Source organism: Pleurodeles waltl, chromosome 7, assembly GCF_031143425.1.
Source record: "Pleurodeles waltl isolate 20211129_DDA chromosome 7, aPleWal1.hap1.20221129, whole genome shotgun sequence".
NCBI classification, from domain to species: domain Eukaryota; kingdom Metazoa; phylum Chordata; class Amphibia; order Caudata; family Salamandridae; genus Pleurodeles; species Pleurodeles waltl.
In genome coordinates this window covers 1,308,137,129-1,308,150,812 of record NC_090446.1, presented here as the reverse complement: position 1 = coordinate 1,308,150,812, position 13,684 = coordinate 1,308,137,129, and the positions used below count along the sequence as shown (strand labels likewise).

Genomic DNA, 13,684 nt, shown 5'->3' with positions numbered 1-13,684 from the left:
TTGCAAAAATACTCATGGGTCTATTAATTGTTCTGGTCTGTCTATTAGGATTGTGGGGGCACATAAAATTAAGAAAAATTGGACCAAAAGAACCTGAAGAAACGAAGAAAGTGAAAGAGAGAAAATGTTCAATGAAATTTGGGAAAGTTCACATAAGGGACAAGATGTTGAAATGCGCATTATGCACAAGGTGAAAAATTAAGAATAAAAGGTCAAAAGGAAAAGGTTTGTGTGATGACGAGCGTCATCAGAGGAGGGACTGAGAGAGCGTAGTTTAAAATATTACATACACTAAAAGTGAAATGCTGATACCAATGCTTAACGATGCTGCATAGAAAACGACAATGAGTAGCGATTTGCTTAACGTGCATTAGTTTTTGGTTAGCTTTATCATTTGTTGGTTCAGCATATTATTTCGACCTGCCACACACATAGAGGGAACCCATACTCACCCAATAATGGCTGATCACCCTACTGGTGGCAACAAGAGCTACTTTTTGTTACACAGCCCTTATGACCCACGCTAACATAAAAACTTGGAAGGGGCAGGGTATGCATAGCTCCTCACGCCGATACGCGGTTTATTCATACCTCAAATGTCGTGCAACACACATTGCTCTGATACAGGTGAGAGAGCGTAGTTAAAAATATTACATACACTAAAAGTGAAATGCTTAACGATGCTGCATAGAAAACGACAATGAGTAGCGATTTGCTTAACGTGCATTTGAATTATGACTATAATATGTGAAGTTACCATTGTGTATGCGAACTAATGACAATTATGCGTAAAATTGTTTGTGTTATGATTAATCAAGCCTACTTTAACATTTATGATACTGCATTGAAAATCTTATAGGCATTAAGTTAGCGTGAGTTGTGGATTTAGCTGCCTGGCTCTCATATTAAAAGCATTTTTCTGTTTTCTAGTGTGCTGACTCGCAAAGGGCCATGACCTTGCAAATGTTCCTTTTCTTCATTCCATTGTATCAGTACGGATTTTGTTCTCATCCGCATGCTTGTTGCTTTAGTATGAGTTTAAATACAAAGTTGAAACAAAAGTAGATTAATGTAATGTACAAGGACATTTAACCATGGACAAAGGAACTCATGACCCGAGAAGACGTGCCAAACGGTGAAGTAACCCCCCGGATGTGCCACCTCCGAAGGCGTTAATTATGAAGACCAATCAAAATGTTATGAATTATCATGGGGTGACAATTGGAATTACCTAATGTATAATTTGATAGGTTAAAGATAGTGGGGTATAGTAAATGTCCAATAGAATTTTTGGGGAAGGTATTATGAAAAAGGGATAAAAACCCATGTCACAGAAGGGTCGTTAGAACTAGGTAGGGAATGCTATTGATTTTATCCAGAAATTCTGTCACTCTGTTCGTTGACTTTGAGACTTATTAAACCATCCTCACCCATAGACTGCCCCTTTACACTTCTCCTCCTTATGAGGGAAGTGTCCCCTGTTCTTTAGACGAGTTTAGACTGATGGCGTTTTGACTGATGTCCTGAAGACGAAGACTGATCCTGTGTGCTGATCTAATCCTTGGAGGGTAATTATGACAATGAAATTTGTAATTTGTCTGTTTGCTTTTCCTTTCTAGGTACCAACTGCTCATTTTGATAGAGACCATAGCTAGATGTTTTCTAAATTGGTGTTCTAAATTGTTTTGCATGAAGCCCAACATGCGGATGCTAATTAGTGGTTAGGATAGGAAATTCACTCTGACTGACGCAAATAGACAAATGACTGACGTTACACTTTGCTGAACTGAGACGTATCTAATATTTGCTGTAACCTAATCTATGCTCACGCCGTGCTATGTTCTTAGGTTTGTGATTCTTGCATTAGTGAAATCTTATCACAGTTGCCATATTGTGACTATGCTCATATGCTTCTTGGTATTGAGATTAACTCTTCTGCTTGTAGATTGTAATCAATAGGGAATAAAATTCATAAAATTCTATCAAAAGGTGTGATTATTCATGGCTGAAAGGTCATGGTTGCGTCGACAATTTGATTAATGTCTTTATCCAAAGTAAAGTGCATCGTGGTGATAAATATTGATGACATTATTGATATATTGCTTGACATATTGATCAGTTATCTCGTCCTACGGTGTCTCTCCACTGGGTCACAAGATTCACTGGCCTAAAACGAGTCCTAATGTGTAATAAATTAACATAGAAGGACGCGTTAGCACAGGCATCACACTTAATGTTTCCAGAGGCAATCAACCTGCAATGTAGATGGTGTGGACAGGTATATGCTACTCATTTCTCCTCCAATGCACGAAGAATATTAATCTGGTGTATGGCCCTGGGTCCCCTTTAATATGGAGGAGACCCTGAGAGTCAATATGTCTTTGTCAAAGGTTGCTTAAATGGCAAACTCATCCTGATAGGAAATATTTATGCTCCCAACACAGACCAGACCTCTTTTTTACGAGCTATCTCAAATGTGTTTTCCGGCTGGAGTGGGATCCCCTGGCGGATAGGAGGCGACTTTAACAGCATATTTGATACTGGCCTAGACAGCTCATTCCCTTTGCTTCCACACACCACTACCACATCCAACCCACTGGTGCTGCAGAACTAGCTCGCCCAATGGAAAATACCGACCATTTTGTGACTTCGTCACCCCAACACCAAAATATATTCCTTTTTTCTGCACCACATAAATTTCATGTCAGAATTGATCACTTGGTTTGCACCCTCAATCTGCTTCCAGCCATCACATACAGATTACTTAGGCCGCCGCCAATCAGCCCATAACCTACAGTATTTATATCTCACCTGGGACACTGACCCACTTCCAATTCCTACTTTACGTCTGCAGACTGCAACATTAAAAGAACCCTTCATTTAGAGCGGGTTTGGGCATCGCTATTGAGGCATACTTTGAACACAACACAGGTACTGCCTCGCTGCCGTTAATAGAGTGGGATGCACTGAAGGTAATGCTTAGGGGCAGTGCCTGGGAGTGAATGGTGGCATGCGCTGTCAAGTAGCAGGGGAATAGTCGAAGATCAAACGCACACTCCTAGACCTTGAAAGCAGAACGGCGCAGGACCAATCGAACGCTGCCACCCTTACAGAAGCACAGCACACACGTCGCATTGCTGGAGCACCTTCGCTGCCTTAATTGTGCAGCCCACTCCGCCAGAACCCATGTGACAGCAGACAAATCAGGTTCCCTTTTGGGATGGCTGATCAAGCAAGAACATGCCCGACATCCCATCACCACACTTTGTTCCGCTGATGAGAATTTAATATACACACACAACAGGAAATACATGCAGAATTAACCCGGCATTCCACTACACTATACCAGTTGGCATTAGCCACTTGACCAAGGAGAGATCGATATGTTTGTCGCTACACTTCAAATCCCACAAACTACCATGGACCAACGGGCGGAGCTAGATGACCCAATAACCTTGTTTGAAATACAGGTGGCAATTTGTGCACTAGCCACCAGTAAAATGCCAGGCCCAGAGGGCTTGCCCGCCAAATTTTATAAAGTGTATGTAACACTACTGGCTCCTCATCTGCAAAAAATTGTATGAAATCGCACAAGAGTCCTCTTGCCTCCCAGAGTCACTCTTTGAGAGGCTATGCTCATTTTCCTCCCCAAGCCAGACAGGGACCCCATTGCCCTAGGATGATACAGACCTTTAGCATTATTGAACATAGATTACAAAATCCTGGCCAAAATATTAGCAGACCGCCTAGCGCCCCTTTTACCTTCATTGAGCCACCATGACCAAAATGGATTTGTCCCTGCTCACAATACTTCCCTTAGCCTATGCCGCTTCTTTCGGTTCCTTGCATATGTACCAGACAATTGGCTGAATGCATGTTGCTTGATCTTGAGCAAGCCTTTGATTAGCTAGAATGGAGCTTTCTTTTCGCCACATTCATTCAACCGGTATGTCTGTTGTATTCGAACCGCTTGCTAGGGTTAACAGAGGTAATCTTATATCAGAACCGATCCAAACACCCAGAGGCACCAGACAGGGATGCCCGCTCTCTCTGCTTCTTTTCTTGTTAGCCATTGAAACCCTGGAACTTGCAATACGAGCTTAGGCCATAGATTGGGGCATTAGCATGGGGGACGGAATACACACAACATCCTTATATATGGATGACCTTATCCTCTACACCAAAGACATCCCCTCCATTGCCTCATCGGTCGCGCACACCCTAAACCGTTTTGCCCATCTCTCTGGTCGAAAGGTTGACTGGGTTGCATCCGGTCTCTTCTCCTTTACCCTCACAATGTCAGACCCACATTTTATATCAATAATACCTTGATAACCTGACAGCCGGCGGTCTTTAGATACCTTGGAATTAGGATAAATCATCAGGATCAGAAATATTTATCAACAACCACCTCACCAGGACAATGACGTCACTGAAATCACAAATAACTTTCTGGACCACACTCCCGCTATCCATTGCAGGATGTATTAGTCTCCTTAAAATGGTGGGAATCCCTTGTCTACTCGGTTTTTCAAACCTGCCGCTGTACATGCCACCCTCCTTTTTCTGAGCCCTAGAGCAAATGGTGAGAGGCTTTATCTGGAACAAAACCTGCTGCAGGATAGCACTGTCAAAACTATACTTGCCTTCTGATCAGGTAGGACTGGCGCTACCAAACTATGAACATTACTATTTTAAGTCCCAGCTCCAGTGGGTGGCAAGATGGATAGCAAGTTCGCAACTTACGGATACTGCCACGCTTGAACCTACCAGGAGCAGAACCACCATCCTTCATTTATTTATTTTATCCATGATCTATTTTGCCATCACTGCACTCCAAACTAATACTGGCGGCCTACAGCTGCTTTTGCAGCTGCCTATGTCTTACTGGCTCCATTATGCCATATGCAACAGCAATGACGTTACAGCGAACAGCCAGAAGACGAGCTGTGACCACCATGACTGAACTATCTGCCTGGCAAGAGGCTGGAATCTATACGCTAGGTGATTTCTATGGTGACAGGACCCTTCTCTCTTACGAATCGTTCATGGCTGAAACCACCTTACCCCCTGGGCATCTCCTTATGCACAACTCATTAATTGGGGCACTGAGACAGAGCTGGGAAGACATGTCAGCTGAACCTCAAATGCATCTTACCATACAGTATATGCATGTGACAGGCACGGGCCGACACCTCACGCCTTGGCTGTCAGACTCATTGCGACACCATACCACAACCTCACTAATACCCCTTCGCAAACGGTGGGAGACAGACTTAGCACAACCTTGTACGGACGAAGAATGGACTACACACTGTAGGTGAGCCCCGCATTTGTACCTCCAAATGCCAGATTTCAATTTATACAATTCTACATCATAAATTGGGCATGTTTAACTCAAATAGATGTTGGCCTCCTCCACACGCCGTGGGCTTGTCCCTCCCTACAACACTACTGGCATGGAGTAACGCAACGTTTAATCATATGCATGGAGAGACACACACTACACACATTGAAAAGCTGCTCCTTGGTCTTTATCGTAGAGACAAAAAACATAAAACCACTACCCGTTTCTTAGACTTGGGATTCCTAGTTGCCAAACTCCTCATTTCTCACAGCTGGAAATCCTCTGAACCCTCAATAGTAGAAGCTTTGTCTCACTTCATTTCAACATGGGCTCGAGCCAAGGGAGTGGCACTACATAGGGAGGATTGTTTGGGATTCCGCAAGTACCACATTTCAACACATTGGGATACTATCCAACATAATCAACAAGCCACTGCACAACACACTGAAGTGACTCAACAATGACACTGAAATGAACACAGAGGATATACCGCACAATACTTTAACACCTCGTAAGCTCAATTACCCTGTTGGGTCAAGTGTCTTCTTCTGGTGGGAAACTCTGTAACGTCACATGTTGATGCTATGGAATAGGTATGGTTAAAAGTTATCAGTTCTTACTTCCTGTTCTCTACTACCACTCCCTCATCCCCCTTATTTTTATTTCATGTTTATACAATTAAGGGTAATCAAGTAAGTCTGTTTATTGTCTATATCCCATGATATTATATCTTAAATAACAGCATAACAGCTGAGAAAACCATATGTACAGTTATGATTCAACAATAACGCTGACCAGCGGAAAATTCCAAGTACGACACAACTATAAACTGTGTGAAAGAAAAAACTGTATGTACAACCATGTCGCTCAGCAAACATAAGGCATGTATTTTCTGTATGTTTATGCACATTAGTGTTGCAAGGAAAACTTCAATAAACAAATCAAGCAAAAAAACAGTCCTTATACTGCATTTTAAATGAACTGTCTAGTCCCTAACTCAGTATTATTCAGGATTCAATGCAGCCATCATTTCCTTCTTGTATTTGAATTCATATCTCTTCCCCAAAGCACGAACTCTAGTCCTTCATGTGCATTTCAGAGTGCAAGCCGTCACTTTTTGGGTTGTGGAGTGGTAGCTAACAGACAAACTTTGTTGAAACACTCTCAAAAAGTAAATTAGCTTAAGGAGGCTGCACAGATAGGAAGTACATTTCTTTCTGTCAACTTGAAGCTATAACTTACTCTGCATGTGGAGATGTCCGTGGATGGAACGTCAAGGAGGGACTCGACCTGCCCCCATTGCCCCTGCTGTCAGTGTATGTGATGGAAGATGCAGAGCGAACCATACGCATCGCTGGTGGGTTAGATTCATTTTTTTCAGCAGGCTCGTTTGAGTTGAACAAGCGGCTGAAGCTTTTGCAAGAGAAGAGCAATGTTATTGGGCAATGAAAGACAAATATGATACATAAACATGGATAGAAACGAAAAAAGTCAAGGATTCATTAGTAGGGCTAGTGGCAAAACTCACATTTTCAAACGGTGACTAACGTAAAAAGAGCATTGATTTAAAGCATAAGTTTCCGTTACTACCAAAGAAAATAATCATATAGTCTTGCACAGTCTCACAGAATAGCATAATGAAGCAAATTAGAAATTATCAGCAGAAAATACAGTGTTATGAGGACCCTTTTAGTACCCGGTTTGGGCTTAGCTTAGTTTTATGGTTTGTGCTTTATTCACATTTTATACATATTTTTTATTCATGTTCAGCATAACTGCATTTAGTGATGGCTTTACGCATTTTATCGGCTACTTCATTCTAGGACAACAAGGAACACTCTGCTCATTTAATCAGCCTTTGCACTACTTACAATTAGCACTCTTCATCCAAGCCTGTTTAATGCAGTACACAATATATTAACTTGTGTTGCCAGCCCAGAAGCCAGTTTCTATATCCGAGACACAGCATTTTGCTGGTGTTTATCTCACAGCTTCCAGAGAGGATTGCCATCCACATACAAGCCAATTCTTGATATCCTATCCAGGCCTGTGGCTGGGGCTAGTCCTTTAGATTGGGCCAGTCAGAGGTTTACAACCACTAAGCTCTCAGATGTAGACATATTATTAGGTAGGAACCTCTAGAACACCTAGAATATCTAGAATCATACATCATGGTGGGGTTATTCATATTCTATACCCTGCTCGTAAAGTTGGTTACCTTGGTTTGTTCCATCTGTCTAATTATTGCAGAACATGCTTTTTATACTAGAATTTGTTTGCTTCAATAAATGTATTGAAAACGTATTTTGCATTTTGTGTCGTGTCTTGGCACACGTGAGTAACTGAGCAAAAGGGGTACGATCAGTTTCCACGGCTTCCATGGGGAGTAAGTGTGTCGTGTGCAGTAACTGGAGATTTGGGTGAGGCACTGCGAGCTAGCCAGGAGTTAGGCCGACAGCTACTAAAAGTGTGGTTTGCACTCAGTCTCCCACACTCTATGGTGATGCCGTCCTGAACACGTAGTTCTATTACCAAATAGGGATCGCATAACACAGTTAACAGTAAAGCCATTTTAACAGTAACTGATCTCTATAAATTTGATGTGCGGATGCACTGAAGGACAAGTTTCTTAACTCCAGTAATTCCTCCTCTGGCAGAGGCTGTATCTATCTGCAGATTCTTTCCAATTGAACTCTCCCCAGGAGTCAGACTGGATCGGAAAGATTTTCATGAGCAGTAACCCTGTGAGCTGGTAGGTGGCGTTGATTGGCTGCATGTCCATCACTGGTGTCATCTGCGCTGGAAATGACGCTGCGTGTCCTACATAGGCACCACTCAGGAACGAAGACGTCAGTTTCTTTTCACTACTTCCCATGCCAGAAGCACAGAGCCATGAAGAACACTGACTACTGGTGTGTCAAAACTAAGGCCCTGAAGGGAAAGTCCTTGCCCCTAGAAATCAGTTTGCAGAGCAGGGAGGATGAGTGGGTCAGTAAGGAATCTGCAACCAGACAGTCTCTACCAGATAAGGCATTACTGAAGGTAAGTACCTTGTCCATCTGATAGAGACTTATAGCTGCAGATTCATTACCTCTGAATAGATACCCAAGCAATACCATCCCCAAAGGTGGGTCTGCAAACCAAGTTCAAACTAGAAAGTCATGCAGGACCGACAGGCAAAGTGCCTGTCCCTATGGACCTGACTGTCCAGGCAGCAGTGTTTGGTAAACATGTGCAGAGATGCCCACATTGCAACCTGACAGATGTCCAGGACTGATACTACAGATGTTAACACAGTGGTCACAACTTTAGCTCAGGCAGAATGAGCGTGCAAACCCTAAGGCAGTGGTTCCCAACCTTTTGACGCTGTGGACCCCCAGTTTATCATTACTGGAACCCGGGGACCCCCACTGAATAAATATTGGAATCCGGGGACCCCCCCACTTAGTCATTACTGAAAGCTAGGGATGGAATCTGATGATATTATAGAATTTTCTAAGCAGTCGGGGACCCCCTGAGGAGGCTTCGCGGACCCCCAGGGGTCCCCGGACCACAGGTTGGGAACCACTGCCCTAAGGGGTTGGTTTTTGGCCAGTGTGTAGCAGATTGTATTGCAGAGTATGACCCATCTAGAGAGCGTATGCTGCTGCAATACCTGACCTTTCTTTGCACCCACATACCCTACAAAGAGTTGGTCATCCACTCGGAACTCTTTTAAATGATCAAGGTAGAACGCCAAGACTCTCTTTGGGTCCAGTCGGAGGAGTCTCTCCACTTTCTCAGAAGGATGCGGGTGTAAAACATAGGCAAGATGATGGATTGGCCTACATGAAAGGGTGTGCCCAATTTCCCAGTGCAAATCACCACTTTATCTGGATAGATAGAAAGGTAGGGCAGCTTAGATGACAATGCCTACAGCTCATTTGCTCTGTGACACAAGGAAGGCTGTTACAGTGTGAGAGGCCTGAAAGGAAAATTGAGGAGAGGCTCAAAAGGAGAGCCCATCAAAAAAGCCAGAACCAAATTCAGATCCCATCGGGGCATGATGAATGAAGATGGAGGAAAAAGCTGTGTAAGACCTTTGAGGAACCTATGCACAATAGGAGACTTAAACAAAGAAGGTTGATCAGACAACCACAAAAAAAAAGCAGAAATAGCAGACAAATATCCTTAAGAGTGCCCAGAGCAGAGCCCTGCAGAGCCTCAAAGAGACAGGCAGAAATGAGGTTAACAGACTTGTCTGTGCACCATACAAACAAATCTCTTCCAATGACAGGTGTATACAATTTTGGTGGAGGAACGCCTGGCTGCCAAGATTACATGACAGACTTCGGGAGGAAGGTCAAAGATTGTCAACAGCCACCGCTCAATCTCCAATCAAGAAGACAGACAGAGGACAGGTTTGGTTGCAGAAGCCTCCCCTGCTGCTGCAACAGAATATCCTTCCAAAGGGGCAGTCTGATCGGAGGATTGATGGTCATGGTCTGCAGCTCAGGGTACCAGACACTCCGCACCCAGTGAAGGGCCTGGTCTTCCTTGAACTTCTTGAGACCTCAGGGCAGAAATGGTACGGATAGAAAGGCGTACAGGATGCCTGAACTCCACACAAGACAAAAAGTGTCTCCAGGCGATCGCCACCTTGGAAACTCCAACAAGCAAAACTGTTGGCATTGTGCGTTCTTTACAGAGGCGACGTTCTTTACAGAGGCGAACAGATCTAACCAAGGCTCTCTCCACTGCTGAAAGAGACCTTGAACCACCTCCGGATGGAGATGCTACTCGTGATCCGCTAGGCATTGCTGATTGAGTTTGTCCACTCCGGCGTTCAGAGATCCTGCCAGATGTCGAACCACCAGGGATATGCCCTGATGTTCGTCACGTCCAGAGGTGCAAAGCCTCTCCACAAAAGGGTCCGCAATCCCACCCGACCCTTCTTGTTGCAGTACCCACATGGCAGTGGTGTTGGGAGTAAACCCTTGATACAGGGAAGAAAGGCTTTTAATTGTCAGTTGGATCACACGGAGTTCCAGCATGTTGATGTGGAGTACCGATTTCGCCATAGACCAGATGCCTCTGATCTCCACCTGTCCCAGGTGGCCACCCCATTCCAGGAGTGACGCATGTGTCAACTCTGTCAGATGTGGTTGGGGAAGGTAGAGGGATCTGCCCCTGACCCAACTGCGGTTTATTAACCACCTGTAGGAAAGTGCCCTGTTTCTAGGCATGGTTACCCCCATTTTTTGCCTGTTGTCAGTGTGTTTGACTGTGTTCACTGGGATCCTGCAACCACGACCCCAGTGATTATGCTCTCTCCTTTCTAACTTGGTAACTTGTAGCATTTTCACCCCATATTTGGCATACTGCTACCCCCATATAAGTCCCTAGTATATGGTACATAAGTACTCAGGGCATTCGGGTACCAAGGGATCCCTATGGGCTGCAACATGTATTATGCCACCCATAGGGAGCCCATGCAAAGTGTTCTGCAGGCCTGCCATTGCAGCCTGCGTGAAAGGATGCATGCACTCCTTCACTACCAGGTTACTGTAAGTCACCCGTAGGGTAGGCTCTCCTAGCCCAGAGGGCAGGGTGCAAGCCGAGGTGCCCCTACGAACTCCAGCCCCATTTCCTGGACTTCTGGAGTGCGGGGACGCCATTTTATGCGTGCACTGGACATAGGTCACTACCTATGTCCTGCTACATAATGGTAACTCCGAATCTAGGCATGTTTGGTATCAAACATGTCGGAATCATACCCCAAAACTGTTGCAAGTATTGGAAGTATGATTCCCCACATTCTGGGGCTCCTTAGAGGACCCCAAGCATTGCTACCACCAGTCTTACAGGGTTTTCTGGGCAGCCCAAGCTTCTGCCACCCCTTATGACAGGTTTGTGCCTTCCTGCTGCTTAATATGACCAAGACCAGGAAGGCAGAATAAAGTATTTCCTTGGGAGAAGGAGGTAACACCCTCTCCCTTTGGAAATAGGTATGACTGGCTTGGGAGGGCAGCCGCCCAAAGCAACTGGTATGTTTTGAAGGCCACATTTGGTGCCCTCTGTGCAAAAACCAGTCCACACTGGTTCGGGTACCCCCAGTCCCTGCTCTGCCGCAAAACTGGACAATGGAAAGCGCAGTGACCACTCCCCTGTCCATCAGCACCCCAGTGGTGGTGCTCAGAGCTCCTCCAGAGGGTTCCCTGGGTTCTGCCATCTTGAATCCAGGGTTAGCAGGGACCTCTGGGAGCATCTGAGTGGCCAGGCCAGGCAGGTGAAGTCAGAGCCCCCTCCTGATAGGTGGTCATCTGGCTAGGACCCCTTTTAGGGCTAGTTAGGGTCTCTCTCTTGGGTGGGCCCTCAGATTCGGCTTGCAAGGTTCCAGCAGTACTCCTCTGCAACCTCCACTTTGGCTTCCAGCCACTGGAACCGTGACTGGACTCTCCAGAAACTGACAATCTGCATCCACTAAGAAGACTCTTCTAGCAACATTTCCCCGGCTGTGCATCATCTGAGGGTGGCAAGTCTTCGGTCTGCATGAGAGGAAAGAAGGAATCTCCCTTGGAGTGAAGGAGTCACTCCCCTGCATCCGCAGGCACCTGCTGAAACGACGACAGGTTGCGTGTATCTCCTCTCATCCTGAGCTGTGTGGATCCTGCATCACAGGTGGTACGGGTGGTGGTCAGGAATAGTCCTCTTTGTCCTCTTTGCAGGCTGTCCAACTTTGCTGGAGGTAAGCCCTTGCCTTCGCACGCAGGACAGTCCCCCGTGAACCGCTCCTCTTGCAGCTGCCAAGGCTTGTTTGCATCTCCTCCAAGGGATCTTCAGGCGACATGTAGCTCCAGCCCCCAGCACTCTTTCTTGCGACGCACAGCCCTCTGCGTGGTTCTCCTGCGGTGTGAGATCCTTTTCTGTAGTGTTGTGTGGGCTCCTTCTGCGACTTCTGTGTCCCTGTCCTGTGGGGCTCCGGTGGGTGCTGCCTCTACTCCTGTGGGCTCTCTCTGTCGCTGAGGGTCCCTTCGGACACTCCCTCCTGGGTTGAGACCTGCTGGGCCTTGCGGGTCCCTGGCAGCTCCACTTTTCCACTTACCGCGGATTTGCCTTTGCCAAGGCTTGTTGGTGGAATTCCTGCACAAACACCCGTCTGCAATCTTCATTCCAGCATGGGACATCAGCATACCTCAGGAACTCATCTACGGCTCCAGGGCTGCAGTGCTGACCTGATCTTCATCACCATCGACCAAATCCTGCAAGTACAGCTGGGTGGGTAGTAGCTCCTACTCCTCATGGACTCCACTGTGACTTTTGGACTTGGTCCCCTCACTCCACAGGCCTCCCTCTTCAGGAATCCACTGCTGGTTTCTTGCAGTCTTGTCTGGGAGCCTTATTTTCTTCTTTTCCTTCCTTTTGGGTGGTTTGGGGAAATTCCAGTGATTTACTCCTGTTTTCCTGATGGCTGGAGGGTACTACGTTACTCACCTCTGTGGTTTTCTAGAACTCCCAGCTCCCCTCTACACATTCCTCTTAACTAGGTGGGGGTCCTGTGTTCGCATACCATTTGTTTAGTATATGGTTTGGGCTCCCCCTAGGGTCACTGTTGGTTATTTACATTTGCACTGTTTTCTAACCTTTTCTATGCCTTTTACTGTTCGCTAGTACATATATTTAGCGTATTACTTAACTCCTATTAGAGGGCTGCCCTTCTAGTATTTTGTGGTATTGTATGACCAAAAATAAAGTACTTTTATTTTTGTACAACTGAGTGTTTTCTTTCATGTGTGTTAATGCTGTGCGACTACAGTGGTTTTGCATGAGCTTTGCATGTCTCCTCGATAAGCCTTGGATGCTCATCTACAGCTACCTCTAGAGAGCCTGGCTTCTAGACAATGCCTACACTACAATAATAGGGGATACCTGGACCTGGTATAAGGTGTAAGTACCTTAGGTACCCACCACACACCAGGCCAGATTCCTACTCCACCACTGCAGATCTTTCACAGTGCCCTCTGCGATCTGGACCCTGTCAGAGATTCCCCTGATGCTGCACCCACTGGAGCTTCAGGTCGCACTGTGGGGCCCGCATATGCCATCTGGCATGTGTCACCAGCAGAATGCAGAAGGCCATGAGGTCTAGCAGCCTCAGAGTCTGAAACATTGTTCTCATAGCCTGAACATCCTGGGCACGCCACTCAGAAGGATAAGCCAGAAACTGCGATGTGTCCAGAACAGTTCAGATGAAAGAGCGTCTGAGAGGGAGTCAGGTGTGACTTCTGCACGTTTATAGTGAGATCCAGTGAATGTATGAGGTCCTTGATAGTCTGATGGTGGGAGACGACAGCCTGG

At 45.7% G+C, this 13,684-nt stretch overlaps 1 protein-coding gene across 2 annotated transcripts in view; it reads right to left on the bottom strand.

Moving 5' to 3' along the window:
• The window catches only part of LOC138246226 (C-Jun-amino-terminal kinase-interacting protein 4-like), a 545,850-nt gene that overhangs the window by 230,499 nt on the left and 301,667 nt on the right, over positions 1-13,684 (bottom strand). For both annotated transcript variants that reach the window (XM_069200626.1, XM_069200625.1), the window contains exon 15: positions 6,590-6,760. In XM_069200626.1, the coding sequence (XP_069056727.1) occupies positions 6,590-6,760 (171 nt within the window). The remainder of the gene's footprint in view (positions 1-6,589; positions 6,761-13,684) is intronic.